At 44.3% G+C, this 18,278-nt stretch overlaps 1 protein-coding gene and 2 non-coding genes across 3 annotated transcripts in view; 2 read left to right on the top strand and 1 right to left on the bottom strand.

Annotated features, from left to right (window-relative positions):
* Positions 1-12,853, top strand: part of LOC115262720 (protein stum) — a 204,190-nt gene extending 191,337 nt beyond the window's left edge. The window contains exons 6-10 of the mRNA XM_062842740.1: positions 11,322-11,560; positions 11,628-11,742; positions 11,804-11,902; positions 11,963-12,185; positions 12,252-12,853. Of these exons, the coding sequence (XP_062698724.1) occupies positions 11,322-11,560; positions 11,628-11,742; positions 11,804-11,902; positions 11,963-12,185; positions 12,252-12,397 (822 nt within the window). The 3' untranslated portion in view covers positions 12,398-12,853. The remainder of the gene's footprint in view (positions 1-11,321; positions 11,561-11,627; positions 11,743-11,803; positions 11,903-11,962; positions 12,186-12,251) is intronic.
* On the bottom strand, positions 2,904-3,067 carry LOC115262844 (U1 spliceosomal RNA). Its single transcript, XR_003895480.1, has one exon. It is a non-coding gene; the product is annotated as a U1 spliceosomal RNA (small nuclear RNA).
* LOC115262836 (U1 spliceosomal RNA) lies at positions 3,876-4,039 on the top strand. Its single transcript, XR_003895472.2, has one exon. It is a non-coding gene; the product is annotated as a U1 spliceosomal RNA (small nuclear RNA).
* Positions 12,854-18,278: the final 5,425 nt, after the last annotated feature.

Here is an 18,278-nt window from a genome sequence, read left to right as displayed (position 1 = left end):
ACAACCTTGAAAATATGAATACCCTATAGGGTTCATGCTAACCAGGAATAGTGAAACGGATATGACAGAGCCTTGGGGAATTCCCCGCGATGTGCTGCGAGTATTTGATTCTGCGTTACCAACTTTAACCTTGAATGTTCTATCATTTAAAAAATCTACCAAATATCTGAACATTCGTCTTCCCACACAGATCGAAAAAAGAGTGTAAAATTCTATGACTTATGATGCACGTAATTGGAGCGTGGGATATCACAGAAGTTTACATGACATATCATGTAAAGTTCGTGAAATATCATGTAAACTTCCATTATATGTCATGTAATTCAGCATGACTGTGATTGTTTACATGACATGTAACACAAATTTACATGATATATCATGTAAACCATGATAACACTAAGTTTACATAACTAAAATGAAGTTTACGTGACGTGTAAATCTCATTATTTTTATCTGTGCAGCTTTAACTTTTTAAAACTATCGATAACTGCTTTTCTATCTACCGTGTCAAAAGCTTTAGAAATATCAATTGACAGAAACTCACAATGCTTTCCTTCCTTTAGTGGATTATCAATTAACCCTTCCAATTCTGCAAAGTATACATCAGTCCCTAGACCTCCACGGAAGGCAAATTGATTAGGGTGTAAACACCGTCTGTCTTCAAGATAATACACTAACCTTCTATTAACAAGCCTCTCAAGCAAGGATGGGAACACTCACTTGCAAAGAGTTACACTCACTTGCTGTTTTCTCAGCTCAGAAGCGTGCAATCAAGAAACGATGTATGGACGACTTTTGCTTTGTGGTTTTGTCTAGAACTTTGCCGAATAGAGTAGAGGTCGCACACGCATACCGAAGTCGTGAAGGACCTGCGAAGGCAACTCTCCACGAGGTGAATGAAAGTTACACTCACCTGTTCTGTTACACTTTTTTTTAATTTCGAAAACTTTCAAAGTTAATAATCATTCAAGAAAGAATAAAGGACATTTTGAGATGTTCTGGAACATCAAATTACATAAAATTTCGAGAACTTTCTGGAGATTAATAAACGTTCAAGAGAGAAGCATTCTGGAGAGAGATTCTGGAATGTTTTCGAGAATTTTACAGAAATAGCTGAGCATTCTGGAAATCTCTATAACTCTCCTTTCTACTATATAAATGCATACGACCAGTAGATTCGGCAGTATTTTATGAACCGACAGACGTTTATGTGAAAAAGTGTTGCAGTGAAGAAGTGTGACTGGAACCTTAAAAACAATCTTTTCCTAGCTAACGTGGCTGGCCTAGAGTCCCTATAATTAGAGTCTGGCGGACTGTCACTTTCGACCGGAGCCAATCGAGCATGACGTCATAGTGTCCTCACCGATAAATGCTACACCGTGACGTCATGCTCGATTGGCTCCGATCGAAAGTGACAGTCCGCCAGACTCTAATTATACAGACTCTAGGCTGGCCACGTCGGGTCAGCTAGTCGTCTGATGGAGTGGTGTTTGAAACTGCTAAGTAATGGTCAGCCAAAATCTCCGCAATTTTGTTTGGATGATCAGTAACTATACACTCAGCGAAGTAAATTACCGAAATTCATTAAAATATCTTATGAAATTTAGCCATAACTGTAAAGTATGGATGCCATGAGAATACCTTATGAAAATTGAACATGCTTATTATGACCTAATTACATAAGATAAACTTACGAAAAGAGCAGAACAATCACAAAATGATGCAGACTGGAATCGATCCATGAACGTCGACATCATTGAGCTCGTGCCCAACCCACGCGGCTATCGACGCTTGAGAATATCGTGTTGCTAAATGTGTATAAAAGCCAAACTGTGAGACGATTCCGCGTCATAGACCCACCTTATGAAAATTGTTCTAGCCGTTATGAATTGTTTAAAGGTCATTTCATAAGTTAGACCTTATGATAATCTTAGGTTTATTTGCCTGAGTGTACCATTCGATTTAATGTGGAACTTTGGAATCTTATACCGACCTTGCAAGGCACCCACCTTGCGCCAGATATCAGATTGTGACGAATCAGATTTAAGCAAGGTGCGACCATTCATTTGCAAAGATTTACATTCATTTGCTATTATCTCAGTTCAGAAGCATGCTATCGAAAAACAATGTATGGATGAATTTAACCTTGTAGTTTTATCTGAAAGTTTGCCGAATAACATTGGGGTCGCAAACGTATACCAGAGTCGTGAGCGAGCTGTGAAGGCAACTCTCCACGCGGTGAATGTAAATTACATTCACGCTGGTTCGCTTTTGTCATTGCGCAAACTGCTTGAACAGTGACGTCCGGGCGTATTTTGGTGAGATACAGCTAGAACTTTTTTTCCATCACTTGATTGCAGATAGGACATAGGAAACGCCTATGGTAAATTAAATTTACTACGAAATCATGTATTGATACATATTCTGCATGTATCTACTACAATACATTTTAAAATTTGTATTTTGATGATGTTTGAGCATTTTCAATAACGTTATATTTTGCCTAATTTGCCCCTTTGAGTGCCCCTCCTGACTACACCACTGGCCCATCACCCGAAAGACTTTGGATTTATTTCCACATGTAGAATGCAACAAAAATAGTCCGGTTGAAATCCCCGGGGGACACCATCGTAACCTTTTCTTGTTAGAATTCTGTATAAAAATATTACAGATTTTTGGAAATGATACAGATTATACAGATTTTTTAGAAACTTACAGATTTTCCGCGAAATATAAGATTTTTGGCAAAACATGGTGATACAGATTGTACAGATTTTTTAAAGGTAAAATACAGATTTAAATGTGGCAACACTTTGTCGCTGCTCTTCAAGACGATCAAACGGTTTGTGGTTGATCAGCAGTTCTTCATGTCAGAAGATGGATCGCAATTTTATGATTAGGGATCGGGATGTGCGCGCACGCACGTCCCGGCTACCAAAAATTACACACACGAGTTATCCACATGAGGGATAATCGCAGGGGTCAACCCAACCGAAGTGCAATGGAAGGGCCTCACCCTGGGGGAACCGCCTTCGTGATCACGGTAACCCCTGTGCCAGGTAAGTATGCTTTGACGAGCGCTCGCCCGTCCACGACAGTGTCAGCCGAAGCGCTACGCTAGCGATGGCCCATCGTAGCGATTGGCTATGCTAGCTTTGGGTAAGTTTTCTTCTCTTCTCGTTAGTGAAATGCTTCACTTCACACAGCGTGAAATTCCAATAAGATTTTTATTCTTTTATAAAATTTTGCCATTCAACACCATACAATTCCTGTTGGGAGAAGCCAGAATTTATTAGCAAGACTCAACGTGTGCGATTCTGTATACATTCTGTATACCATTACGTTTTATTATATCTAGTCATATATCAAAGAAGCATCTTGTTTCCATTTTCGAGATGCAGAGGTTAGATTTTTATACAACTCATTCTGTAGATCTAAGTAAGAAAACAAAGGATTTTTCGATTTCTAAGTAAGACCAACTCAGTCATTGAGTAGAAATTTTTCTCGGTGTATATATTTAATAAATCTAAATTCCAATAGCATAAAAGCTCTGCAGTGAATCACAACAAGAATTCCAACTGAATGAAATATACCACACTGGATAAAGCACTACGCGTAAGCACAGCAAAAGCTTACTCATCGTTTTACCACACCATTATACACCACACAACCGCCGCATGCTTGCTTCATCGAAATGTCTCTCGCACTCGCTCTCCTTCTTTTTGTTCCAAAATCTGAGAAGAAGACAAGAAAAAGTTCCTACTCAACTTATTCTTCTCTTCACTAGTTCACTTTCATGTTTCACTACCCACGAACCATCACTAGCGTAGCGCGTCCGCTGACACTGTCGTGGATGGGCGAGCGCTCAGCTAAGCATACTTACCTGGCATAGGGGTTACCGTGATCACGAAGGCGGTTCCCCCAGGGTGAGACCCTTCCATTGCACTTCGGTTGGGTTGACCCCTGCGATTATCCCTCATGTGGATAACTCGTTTGCGCAATTTTTGGTAGCCGGGACGTGCGTGCGCGCACATCCCGATCCCTAATCTATTTAAAAACCAAGTCTTCTACTAATATAGTGTACATCTATGCACTGAAAATAATCGACACGCCTCATCCATGTTCTTTTACACGTTAATGTATCGTTCAAAACAGCACGCTATATTAACGTGTATTTCCTTTGAATCAGATGTTGAATAGTTGAGGTTTTGAACCACTGTCTTTTACACATGATTTTATCGTGTTTGAAAGTATGTTTATGTATCGATAATGGAAATGGTTCGCCTATAACTTAATGTACATCACCGAACTCGCTCGCGGTAAGTATGTCTTAGCATACTTCATTTTTTGGTGAACAGGGACCCACAGCTGGGTGCCTGATACTAATATTCTAAGAAATTTGACGTTCATAATGCCGTGTTTTACACATGATTTCGAAAAGTAGGTTTATGACTGGTTTGACACGTTAAATTCAGATGTTTCCCAAGTGGTGAAAATTCATGTGTGAAACATATGGCTCGAACGTGTAGAATATTTTCAGTGTGGGAAATAACATAAAATGGGATAGCGAAGCCTGTCTTTTGTCTCGTTAATGAAAGACGGTCTGTTCGGTTGAACGTACAGTATCGGACAATAAAAATGCACCAAAGCCGTTTTCCCATACAAAATAGAGTGATCATTTGAAGCACCAGCAGTGTTGGCAGCAAAAATGATTTTCAGTAGTTGCGCGGAGATATTGTGCATCCCAGCTTAATCACTCAGATGCTGATGATCTCAACCAGCCGTCGTTTATCGCGAAAAGATTGCGCCCCGTTTGATTTGTATGCGGCGGCTGATTATCCATGACAGCTCCCACCCGGCGGCTGCAAAAACAGTTTTAGCCAAGGTGCACACCGTGTGTAAATCATACGTGCGCGGTCTGGCGCGATCTGATGCTGCGCGTTTCGAACGCAACTTGTTGAGAATCTAAGATAAGCGCGACAATATCTAACTTTGAAAATTAATAACTTTTTTCAGAGTCGCTCTAGCACCTTACTCTCTTCGGCAAAGTTGATCAGCACCCCCTAGGCTATACTTCAACATCATTTGTTACATAGTTCAAGACAAATTTAAGCATAACATTATGAAAACGCAAAAATGTAGGTATTCCCATATAAAACTCCATACAAATTTCAAACGCAATGCGGAATGTGGGGACGCAACCGATCGCGCCCAAATTTTGCACAGCTGTTTGGGACGTTGAAAGGCATCGAAAAAACTTTGTTCCGGAAAAATGACCATGTTGACCCGGTCTAATAAGTATCATTACAGTGTGATTAATCGTTATTGCAATATTGAGGCTCCAGTTTGACTAAAGCTTGAAATACACGGGGAAATACATAACAACTCATGAGAAAACTGTCAAGTTCGATTCAAGTATAAGTTAGGTTAAAAAGCGAACCCACAGACGAACCTATATTAGAATTTCTTTAAGTATTCAGTCTAGTCCATATGATAAAGATGGCTTTACGTCAAAGATAAAGTTCGTCAATCGTATTCCTCTCATCGCACTCTACATACCTAGCCCGCCATATCTCTTGGATCTGCAGTTCTTAAGACATCTGGTTTACTACTTATTTAAACATTTTATTGACTTTAAATTGATGTTTCAACTTATTCACTTTTTTCCTTTCCTTTCCTTTGCATCAAAAAAAGTCACAAACATCAACAAAACAAAGCCCGGAAAAAATCTAAAACTGAATAAATAATTAAAAATGCACGGAAAAATAATGTTTCGGAAAAGTAAATGGTTCAAACGTAAGAAAAACAGTATAATATATTGTTACATAAAAATCGAATGTAAATGTATAGTAGCTACAATGTGCGAAGCTTTTAGTGAACCATTTCATTACAACCCGGGTAGAGCGAAATGGCAAATGAAGGGCAAAATTTACCATTAAAATAGAATGTTTGAATGGCAAAATTTGCTATTAGTTTGTTTGAAATAAGAGTTAAAATAACAAAAATAAAAACTAAATTTCTATGACATAACAACTAAAGAATAACTGATTTTGCCATTGTAATAACAAAATAATAGCAAAAACAATGTCAAGATAATAACATATTTTAATATGATGGTAAAATATGTTATTGTTCTGATATTGTGGCAGGATAGTGTGATAGTAACGTTTGCTTTTATTATGTTATTATACTATTTAATAATAACTCGTCAATTACAAGTTTTACAATGATAGCATACTTTGTTATTCATGTGTCATTCTGAGCTTTTCATAAAAAACTAAAGAATTGCAAATTTAGATATGATGACAAAATATGTTATTCTTTAGTTATTGGTTTGTTATTCACCTCTACCCGGGAATATACATTATTGTAGCTGGTACACTGTATGGTGCAGGTATGGTTTTCACCAAACACCCTATGGTTAGTTTTTATCCGGGTATACAGACCTATTATTTGCGCTAAGTTATTGATAGGGTTACCAACCGTACTTGGCGCGCCAACAGGACTCATGAACAAACGGGTAATGAATGCTCACGTACTTCGTCCTAGGATTGTAGGGTCCATTCCTTGCAATGCTTATTGCAGAATGATTATCGAAGTAGATGGAAATCGCTGGAACTTCCGTGAACTCCGATCGCAGGTTCCTCCACCACATAGCTTCTTGAAATGCCTGCGAGAGCGACATGTATTTCGCCTCGCACGACGAAAGAAGTACTGTTGGCTGCTTCTTGACGCTCCAGGATATCGCCGCCCCTTGCATGGTTAACAGGTAGCCAGACGTGGATCTTCAATCATCAGGGTTTCCTCCTCAATCCTCCACTTTCGTCCTTCGTGTGTACCAGCTTTTTCTTAGACGTCCCTTTCACATATCGGATGATACGCTTGACTGCATCCCAGTGCTGTCTACCAGGGTTGGCAGAAAATTGGCTTACGGCGTTTACTGCATACGTAATGTCTGCGCGTGGTACTTTCCGCATCTCCATTGCCTCTGAAACTGGTTTACTTACCTTACCGATCAGGCTAAGGCCGGGGTGGCCTCTGCTGTACATAGTAGCCGTCTCCATTCCACTCGGTCCATGGCTATTTGTCTCCAGTTCCGCACTCTGCGTAGGGTCCGCAGATCGTCCTCCACTTGGTCGACCCACCTAGCTCGCTGCGCTCCACGTCTTCTTGTACCTGTCGGATGACTCTCGAGATCCATTTTAGTCGGGTTGCTATCCGACATCCTGATGACGTGACCCGTCCACCGTAGCCTCCCGATTTTCGCGGTATGGACGATGGTTGGTTTTCTCAGCAGCTGATGCAGCTCGTGGTTCATTCGCCTTCTTCAAGTCCCGTCTTCCATCTGCACTCCGCCGTAGATGGTACACAACACCTTCCGTTCGAAAACTCCAAGGGCGCGTTGGTCCTCTGCACGTAGGGTCCATGTTTCGTGCCCATAGAGGACGACCGGTCTAATCAGCGTTTTGTAGATAGTTAACTTCGTGTTACGGCGAGCTTTATTCGATCGTAGATTTCTGGGGAGTCCAAAGTAAGCACGATTTCCTGCCACAATGCGCCTCTGAATTTCTCTGCTGGTGTCGTTGTCGGCGGTCACCAGTGAGCCCAAGTACACGAATTCTTCAACCGACTCGATTTCATCACCGTCGATATAAAGTCGGGGTGGCGGGCGCGGAGATTCCTCCCTGGCGCCCTTTGTCATCATGTACTTTGTCTTCGACACATTAATGACTAATCCGATTCGTCTGGCTTCACTCTTTAGTCCGATGTACGTTTCCGCCATCGTCTCAAATTTACGAGCAATAATATCAATATCATCAGCGAAACCAAGCAGCTGAACGGACTTCGTGAAAATCGTCCCACTCGTGTTTATCCCCGCTCTCCTTATTACACATTCTAACGCAACAAACAGAATCTTGTCTCCATCGATGATCCAATACAAACAAGTGTCTACCAACGATCGTTGCAGTCCAAATCCTCGTAACACGGCGTCCAGTTTCTCGTTCCATACGCGGCTTAACTATTTGAGTTTACTTTCTAGGTTTAATCTTTATCATAATTGAATTTTATTGGCTTTTCTCGGTGAACTTAATAAGCATATTAAGTTCACCGAGAAAAGCCAATAAAATTCAATTATGATTAACTATTTGAGGCCGTACAGCTCTCTGGGGAGCCTGCACACCTTCCCATTCATCTGATCGAATCCTTCCGGTTGAATCATGTCCAATCGTCATCACCAAGTTCGCTCTGCAAGAAAGTTGCAGTTACCTACCACGTCCATCTGGTCCACATCGAGGTCAAACTTCACCGCCAACGCCATGAGATAACGAAACGTCGCGTATATCGGAGCACCGGAGAATACACCTCTTCGTAGTCATCGCCGGGTTTCTGCGAGCAGCCTTTGACCACCACACCAGTCTTGCCTTGTACCGCTGTATGCTTCCATCGGAACCTCGCTTGTTACGAATTGCCCTACGTCATTCGGGAAGCTCGATCAACGTCCATGTTCGATTCTTGCCCAACGAAGAGATTTCTTCCTTCATCGCTTGGATCCACAGGTCCCGATCAGGTCGCCGCATGACCTCGTCATAGGTTTGGGGGTTGTCCTCCATAGCACCACCGACAATCGATGTAAGAGATAGCTGGGAGGAAAGAATATACCAGAAAAGGAACCGTAACTAATGTAATCACTATACTTGCCTGGACACGTCCTTTCCGGCTGGGCCAGTCAGTAAAGTCCACCTTCCTCACCTCCAGAAACTACCAGTTGGACATCCTCGTCTAGAACTGCGCACTTATCTGCCAAGAAAACAACGGTGTGGACTCGTTTGCACATGGTACCGATATAACAGGTTCGTTGCCAAGTCTGGGATCTTCAACACACCGTGGACATTAATCAAGCCATATTCACTACGCAGGCCAACGGCACCGCTTGCCACATCTTTCATGCTAGCGTTGTTGTCTGTTCCTACGTTGTGCTCCAGAATCTTCTCATCGGTGAATCCTTTATTTGCTCGCACCATGTGGCACGTTGCTCCCGAGTCGAAATAACACGCGTCGTTTTCAATGTCTCCGAAGATGCTGCACAAGCCCTTTCGATTTAGACTTGACGCGCTCCGTGCATTTGGCAGCGAAATGCCCTTGTTTTCCGCAATTGAAACACGCCTTCCCTGTTTTCGACTTCTTCACTGACCTTTTTGACTTACCCGGATACGTGCTTCGCTCCGTCCCGCGTGTGTAAAAAGCTCCGTCATCGCTACATGTCTTCAGACCTTTTTCCATTTTGACATCTTGTAGGATCTTCGCTTTGACCGCATCCGACGTTAGTTCTAATTCAGAAGCCTCCAAGCCCTTGATCATGAGCTCGTAATATTCCGGCAATCTCATCAGCAACAGCGCCACCAGCCAGGAGTCATCCACCTTGAATCCAATCGTCGATAGCTTGTGGCTGGTACACATCAACTCATTGACGTAGTCTTAAACGCTTGAACAGTTCACGAGCCAGATCGAAGTGAGTTTGCGTAGGAGTCCAATCTTCCGGGTCAAGCCAGAGGCTTGAAAAACTTCGACCAGCTTCTTCCAAGCTTCAGCTGCATCGGTTGCATTCTGAATCAGACTACATAGTTATAGCTTTCCAAGCTGAGGAAAATTGTCACCAGCGCTCGCATCTTGAGATCGGCTGCAACGATTTTTCCTTCAGCAGGTCCACGGCGGCACTCCAGCTGGCTTCACGTATCAGTACCATCCGTATCGCGAAGGCTAACTGGTCATCCGTGGCGCTCGCATCGTTTTTGTTCGAGTTTAATGTTTTCGCACTACCGCCACCTAGTTGATGGTTGGCATACTCAGTCGTTTTAACATTGGGCGAACATGTAGATCGTGACTATGATTTGAATCAAAAAATGTTAAAAAAATAAAAATGAATCTTAAGTGTTACGTCTGTTTGTTTGTGGTTTGATTTTGATCCAACCAATCGAGCATTTAGCGTTGCGCATGTCAGCCTTATTAGAGCCGATGCACACGGGCGGCGCGTCAACGCAGCGTGCACGCAAGTGCGTCCTGAGTTACACACAATCAAATGGGAGGATGCACACGAGAACGCAACGCTACCGCACCGCAACCGCGCCGCACCGTGTGCGTCACGCAATGTCAACGCATGCCCCACAGGACCGCTGCGGCGACGCGCGTTGATTCACGCTGCGTGCACGCGCCGCCCGTGTGCATCGGCTCTTAGTTTCGCCGGAAAACCATGTTATGACATTATCTGCCAAAACTCATTTATTTTCTCTGAATCGTACCTTGCTTCAAAATCAACGAACAGATGGTGAGTCTGCAAGTTATAATCCCGAAATTTGCCTAAAATCATCCGCATGCTGAACATTTGATCCGGACAAGTAACATTGAGGAAGATTACAAGTGGTAGTCGAAATACGCGTATCTGTCAAAGGATAAGCAATTAGGGCGGAATTAAAAGGTACGAAACTGATTACACTCATTCGAAGAGGGTATTCTGTTTAGAGGGTTCGAAAAGTCGGTACAAGATTTGATCCGGCGTTGATCGGACCTCACGAAAACCATCCTGGCATTCTCCGACAAAGGACTCCTCAAGAGCTCTCAGTCTGTTGAACAAGGCACACAACAGTATTTAATACGCCTAAGTTAAAAGGGTCTTCTTCTTCTTCTTCTTGGCGTAACGTCCTCACTGGGACAAAGCCTGCTTCTCAGCTTAGTGTTCTATGAGCACTTCCACAGTTATTAACTGAGAGCTTCCTCTGCCAATGACCATTTTGCATGTGTATATCGTGTGGCAGGCACGAAGATACTCTATGCCCAAGGAAGTCAAGGAAATTTCCTTTACGAAAAGATCCTGGACCGACCGGGAATCGAACCCGTCACCCTCAGCATGGTCATGCTGAATACCCGTGCGTTTACCGCCTCGGCTATATGGGCCCCAAAAGGGTAATCCATCTGTAATTGGCACACACTAGTCTATGCTCGCTCTTGTAGATTGGGCATATGAGGCCATCCAAACAATTGGTGGGCATTTCTGCATCCTCTCAGATTCACAATAACCTGGTACATTGATTGATGTCGTGCTTCAGAAGTTCGACCGGAATCTCGTCCTTTCCAGCAGCCTTGCCGTTTTTGTGTCACAAAGTGAAGTAGATTCAAGGTTATAAACGCCATTATAAAGCAAGAATAACACCAACTTGGTTTTATGACGGTTCTCAAAACCTCTTGAAGGCAATTTGGTCATCAAAGTGTTGCTTGAGTAATGAAATTCCCTAACAATCATTCCTTATTCACCCTTTCATCCACAGCCCCGGTCATCGATCGACAGCGAACCGGAAGAGAAGACCTCCCGATGCCGGTCCTGCTGGAGCCGACTGCTGTGCTGTAGCCGATTTCGGAAGAACGGAGGAAGCAAAGCGGTACAACGCCACAAGATGCAGTCCGAACCGGCCGAGATGGAAACGGTCAAGTGTTGCTTCTGCTGCAAGCGCACGCGACCGAAGAAGGAGGAGAAGCCCAAGAAACCGAAGCCGAAGGTCAAGTCGAGGTAATGGGTTAAGGTCTAGTGGTGAGGGACCTTGAATGGTTGATATAGGTGTTCTATTCATTTACAGTTTCAATTGTCTGAGTTGTTGCATCATGTGCTGTCCGAAGAAGGGCGACAATGGCAGTCGGAGAACGAGTAACTTCAGCAAGAAGCAGAGTATAGCTCCGACGATACCACCAGAGGTATGGGTCCATAACTCGCATTAGTAATTGTTTGAAGGCATGACTTTGGTTGTTATTTCAGGATCTCCGGCCGAAAATTGACATGTCTCTGGTGGAGCACTCCTCCATGATGCGAGGCGCTATTCCTGTACTTCCAATTTGTTTGGCTTACTTTTGTTTGGTAAGGACTAAATATCTCAAGACCACGTTGAAGAACTAATCTCCATTATCAATTCCTCAGATACTCAACGTTGTGATACCCGGCTCGGGGACCATCCTGTCCGGAGCGCTGTGCCTGTGCATTGGAAAGCCACGGTTTTCTCAGCATGACTCGATCAAGGGTCGCATTGGATCGTTCATCATCAACTGTATAGTGGGCGTGTCGCAGTGCTTCACCATCATCTTCTGCGTCGTCGGCTGGGGTTGGGCCATCTGGTGGGGAACCATCATGGTACGGTTGGCAAGTGAGTAACCAAAGATCCTCCATATATCTAGAATCATAATTAAACCTCAACTTCACAATCTTTCAGAACAACACCAGAAGATTCTGGAGATGGAGGCCGCCCAGGCGGAAGGTGAAGAGCAAACGACCCTCTCCCAGCAGACGGGAGCTTCCAATCCGCCCGTGGCAATGGTTTCACAAAATCACCGCCGAGACGTCGAAACGGGTCGATAAAACCACTCAGCTTAGCCGTGAACCCCAACTACCTATAAAAAGTGTAATTCCTAATCCTCACACCGCAATCGAACCACACCAAACACACCGACACACACACACATCCACTTTTACTAAAACTTGCACGAAACACCACCTTACTACCGTCTTCGACGAGTCTATCCCGGAAAAGGAAGTTGGTCGCATCCAGCTCCACAAGTGGACGTCGATCCTATTCGAGCAACATTTTTGTAATATATTTTTGGACGGCGGAACCGGAAGACGAAACCTGTGTATCGACGATTTGTCCAGAAGCAGAGCTTCGGCAGTCGATTTTTTATGTATAACTTTCTACTGTTGAAAGCTTGTGTAAAGCTGCGTTTCCAGAATGAGACGAACGAAACTTAAAAGAATGAACAAACCATAGAGTTTGTTAGAGAGAATGGGAAAAATAAAGTTATGTCTTTTCACATTTTACACTAGGAAATAAATCGTTTTAGTCCGAAACACCATTCATGTATTACAACCGATTCTTTTTTTTTGCACGGGTGGTTTTTCTACCATAACTCAGTCAATTTTGAACGACGGATAGTACTGACGGAGTCTCTTTGTGTACAAATTTTTATGTGAATTTCTTGAAAATTTACGGAGGTATGGATAAAAATCGACCCGTGCAAAAAATAAAAAGATTCGGATGTACTTCAATGCACATCAGATAATAGTAGGCTTCAGAGGCATGTTCTTCTCCATTTGGGAAATTCGTGCCATCGCCATGAGCATTAGCGTGGTTCAAAAAATCGTTTTTGCTCCACACCGCTTATTCGATTCCTAACCAGATTATATGCCTTCTCACAAAACTTGAGCTCATTTGGTTGAAAATTGAGACTGCACAAGCCCGTCAAAGTTTGTATGGGAATTACTATGGGAAAACGATGTTTTTCATTCAATCAACCGTAGAATTTCCCCAAGTGCCCTAGTGGGTTAGTCGACCCTTGGTAATCCTAGGCTACTCTATCAGCTACAACTTTGCCGAAGACCGCATTCAAATCGGACGCCTCATTAATTAGTTACCGATTTTTATCCAGAATCGAAATCTTTACTCATGATGGTTTAACTATTCGGTGGGCATCACTGCATTCTGCAGTGGAACATAGTAGCCATGATTTCAGTGTGCTATCTTTGGCGCCATATGCAGCAATGTTGCCTGCAGGGAAGCTGGAGGATGCTACGGTTGATTGAATGAAAAACATCGTTTTCCCATAGTAATTCCCATACAAACTTTAGCGGGCTTGTGCAGTTTCAATTTTTAACCAAATGAGCTCATATTTTGTGAGAGGGCATATAATCTAGTTAGGAATAGAATAAGCGGTGTGGAGCAAAACCGATTTTTTGAACCACGCTAATGAGCATGAGCCTATTCATCTTCTACCTGAGGGAGAGGAAAAGGATTAAAGGGTGGGATGAGGAATAGGATCCTTATCCTAGAAGAGAACACTAACGCATAAGCGTAACCGGTCATACTAAGATCTGTGTGTCTTCTGCTGTACGTAGGAGTTTCCTCCATTCGACTCGGTCTATGGCTGTACGTCTCCAGCCCCGCTCTCTGTGGATGGTCCGCAAATCGTCCTTCACTTGATCGACCCACCTAGCACGATACGCGAACAAATGATGTGTGGGCACGTTGTATTCACGGCATTTCTGCAACAACTGGCGGATGGCAAACATGTGGTCTGTTGTAACACGTTCACCCATGAATCCAGTCTGATATTGCTCCACGTACTCTCTTGCAATCGATGATAGATGGCGGCATAACATTTGAAAGAGTATCTTGTAGGCAGCGCGCAGTAGTGTGATCGAGCGGTAGGTCCCACAATCCAACTTGTCGCCCTTTTTGTAGATGGGACACACGATACCTTCCATCCATTCCTCCGATAGTACTTCCTCCTCTCAAATCTTGGTAATGAACCAGTGTAGTGCTCTCATCAGTGCTTCTCCACTGTATTCTAGAAGTTCGCTTGGTAGTTGATCCGCGGCTTTGTTGTTTTCAACCGCCCAACCTCCTGCTTAATATCTTGGAGGTTAGGGGCTGGAAGTCTTTCGTCCTGCGCACGTGCTCCTAGATCTGTTACCACGCTACCTTCGGTGCTTGCAACGTCGCCATGGAGGTGCTCATCGTAATGCTGTCGCAATCTCGTGCTCGCTCGCACAAAGCCTCTACGCGAGCGGTTCAGCTTCTGGTGGAACTTCCGTGTTTTGTACAGTGCGGTACATATCTTCCATCGCTTCGCGACCTTGTTTTTCATATTCTTGGGATTGGGATTGGTTCTCTCTTCGAGTTACAGTTTAGATCATTCAGGAGCCCGCCCAACCAAATCACTTCATCGACAGCGGCGCTGAGGGCCACGTATTCCGCTTCACTCGACGAAGTAGATACAGTTACCTGTTTTCTGCTTGCACACGATACGGTTGATCCAAACACCTTGGAGACAAAGCCTGTTACAGACTTTCGGTCCTCTTGATCGGACGCCCAATTCGCATCCACAAATCCGGTTAGTGGTGACGAGGACTCATTACGCTAGTAGAGCAAGCCAAATTTGGTAGTACCCTACAGGTATCTTACAACGCGCTTCAGGGCCTGCCAATGATGGTCCACCGGGTCCCACTGGTAACGGCCAAAGTAGCTCACAGGGAAGCTGAGGACAGGTCGAACACATCACTGGTACACCACGCTTCCTACCTGCTCTCTGTGAGGCTCTTGAGTTCTATGTCCGGATTGGCTCAATTGCAGTCCGTTTTCGTCGCATTGTAGTCCGTCATTTTGAATTTATTCAGAATCTTCTGAGTGCTGTTCTCCTGAGAAAGCTTCAGAATCCCTCTTCTGCGGTCGTAGTCCATCTGCAGGCCCAGGAAGAATCTCGCCTCGCCACAGTCCGACATTTCAAACTCACGAGATAGTTGTTGCTTCAGCTTTTCAATGGTTCGGATGTTTCTTCCAACGATCAGCAGATCATATCATATCATTCACATACAACACCAAGTAGACTTCATCATCCTTGTTGGTGGAAGTATACAGACAATAATCTCTTCTCGACCTTGAAAATCCGAGTATCAGCAACACCGCGTTGAATTTTTCATTCTAGCACCGTGGAGATTGCTTGAGTCCGTAAATGGACTTCAGCAGCTTGCACACGGTCCCTGGTGCTGATCTGACTCCATCCGGTACCTCCATGTATAGCTCTTCTTTTAGTTGCCATGGAGAAAGACCGTCTTCACATCCATTTGATGTACATGGACACAATACCGTACAGCCACCGCGAGGACCACACGTACTGTTGCTAAACGAGCCACATGAGCGAACGTTTCTTCGCAATCGACGCCAGGACTTTGCAGGAAACCTTTTACGACTAGCCTTGCTTTGTGCCGCACCGCTTGGCCATGCTCGTTCTCCTTCAACCGGAACACCCATTTTGATTTCAGGGGCTTGACACCTTCGGGCTGTGTAACCAGTTGCTACACGTGATTGGATTCCATCGATTACAGCTCGTCGTTCACAGCATTCATCCAACGGTCACGATCATCGTACATCGGAGTATCGGAGAATTTTTGCGGTACATCTGGGAAAGGTAAAGAGCCAACAACAGTTGCTTCAAAACCAGTTAAATAATCCAGTAACTTACCCGGAAACTTGCGCTCCCGTTCGTTGCGTCTCGTGGACGATTCATCTGAATTTCTGTCCGGTTCTTGATGCGAAGGGAGCGCAGTGGGTAGTTCGTCATCGGATTCGCTATCTTCTGCTTCGGTTAGATTGATTTCGGCGTCATTCTCCAGGACAAGACCAGGATGTTCGTTCTCCTCAACGGCGACGGGATTGTTCTCGCCTTCCCACCCCCCCCCCCCCCCTCTTGAACGGACGATGACAAGATCATCGAAAAAATTTCTTCTGATTCCCCGTCGTCCGATGCATACGGGTAACTTGCTTGATCAAATTTCACATCCCGCGCGATGACAACTTTCCGCGCATTTCAATCCCATATAGGAGATATCCATTTTCGGCATATCCGATCATCACCAGTTTTCGACTCTTTGCATCTAGCTTCTTGTGTAGCTGGTTCGGTATCCAAGCGATTGCTTTACAGCCGAAGACTTTCAACTTCTCCAGGTTTGGCTTCCGATCCGTCCATCTTTCCACATGGGTGAGGTTCTTCGGGAGTGCAGCTGTAGGGCTTCTATTAAGTAAAAACGTACCGTTCAGAAAAGCTTCTCCCCACATTGTTTTGGGTATTTTTTAATCATTGAGCATGGTCCGGACTTTCTCCACCAGAGTTCGGTTGAACCGCTCAGCCACCCCGTTTTACTGGGGGGAGTACGCCACCGCCACTATTTGGATACCTTTTGCCTTATAAAACTTCATCTGGTTCCCGGAGCAGTATTCACGTCCTTGATCGACGGTCAACTCCGATATCGATGTCCCGAACATGGCCATCACCATCGCCTCATATTCTTGAATTTTTCAAAAACTTGCGGCTTTTTCTTCAGAAGGAATACCATCGCAAAGTGTGAATAGTCGTCGACGAAGCTGACAAAATAGCGACAGCCATCCCAAGACGCAGGCTCTATCGGTCCACGGACATCTGAATGGATTCTTCCGAGGGGTCTCGTTGCTCGTGCTCGCGTTCCATCAAATGGTTCTCGACACATCTTACCTTGAACACAGGCGTCACAAAACTTGAGCTTCTCGCTCGGGTTTGAAGTTCAGTCCCTTGGCCAAATCTTCTTGCATCATCGTCTTCATTCCGTTTTCACACAAATGATCTAGTCGCCGGTGCCACAGATTTGTTACATCCGAACTGCACAGGTTCGCTATTTTCTCCGGGACTTCAATCTCAAGCTCGTACAGATTTCCTTGTAGATAGGCTGTCGCAATAGGTTTTCCATTGAGCATCATCGTTGCCAACTTGCTGTTGAACACGACTTCAATACCTGCCTAATGTGCCTATGTCCCCTTTTTCCGCAGGCGTGGCACTTCCCGTTGAATCGGTTACCGTTCTTCTGGTTTTCTCCAACGAACGCCGCCGGTTTGTTCCCTACGGTTCAGCTTCGCTCGTTCCGCTTGGATTCTTCATCGATCAGACGGGTTTTCATCACTTCGTAGGTGAGTTCGTTCTCCGATAGATTCTCGAGCGCCGTCACCGACTCCGGAAGTGTTAGCGCCAGAGACGAGCAAACATCGCTCTCTTCAAGCTTCGATCCGGTCATTCGCAACTAACGGATTAAATCTTCGAACTGCAGCAAATGCAGCACCGAGGCGCGGTCCTTGAGGTGCAATTTTTCTATTTGCTTCCTAATTAGGGTTTGCCTACCTGCTGACTTCTTCGCGAAAGTATCCTCGAGACTTATCCACATTGCCTTCGCCGTGCCTTTGTCTCGAATGCAGACTAGGTACTCTTCCACTACGAAGCCCACCAATATCGCTTTGGCCTTCCAATCCATTTCGTGGAACTTGGCCGCTTCAGCAGCTACGGTCGGTGCATCCTTCACGATAGCGTCCCATACGTTCGCCGACTCCAAATAAGTTTGGAAACGGAGCTGCCAGACGTCGTAGCCTCTTCCGGCAAGCTGTTGGATTCCGTGCACCGCAGCTTCCTTACGTTAATCACCCATAACTTGTTGATGTCGCAGAGGTTTGGAGACAAAGAACAAGGCGGGGTTGAATAGGAACAATAACGTTTATTAAAGAACAAGTCTTAGCAAATTGGTGGTTCGATTAGGAATGAGACAGTTTTGTAACAACCCTAGATGCTATGTACACCGTGTCCAATAAGTTCTCATACAAAATCAAATTCAATTCATTTCACATCTGTAAGTAGGATTTTCAAAGTAAATTTATTTATTGAAAGGCCAA

This window comes from Aedes albopictus, chromosome 3 (genome assembly GCF_035046485.1).
Source record: "Aedes albopictus strain Foshan chromosome 3, AalbF5, whole genome shotgun sequence".
Taxonomy (NCBI): Eukaryota; Metazoa; Arthropoda; class Insecta; order Diptera; family Culicidae; genus Aedes; species Aedes albopictus.
Note: the sequence above shows the minus strand (reverse complement) of the source record. Positions and strands in the feature narration are given on the sequence as shown.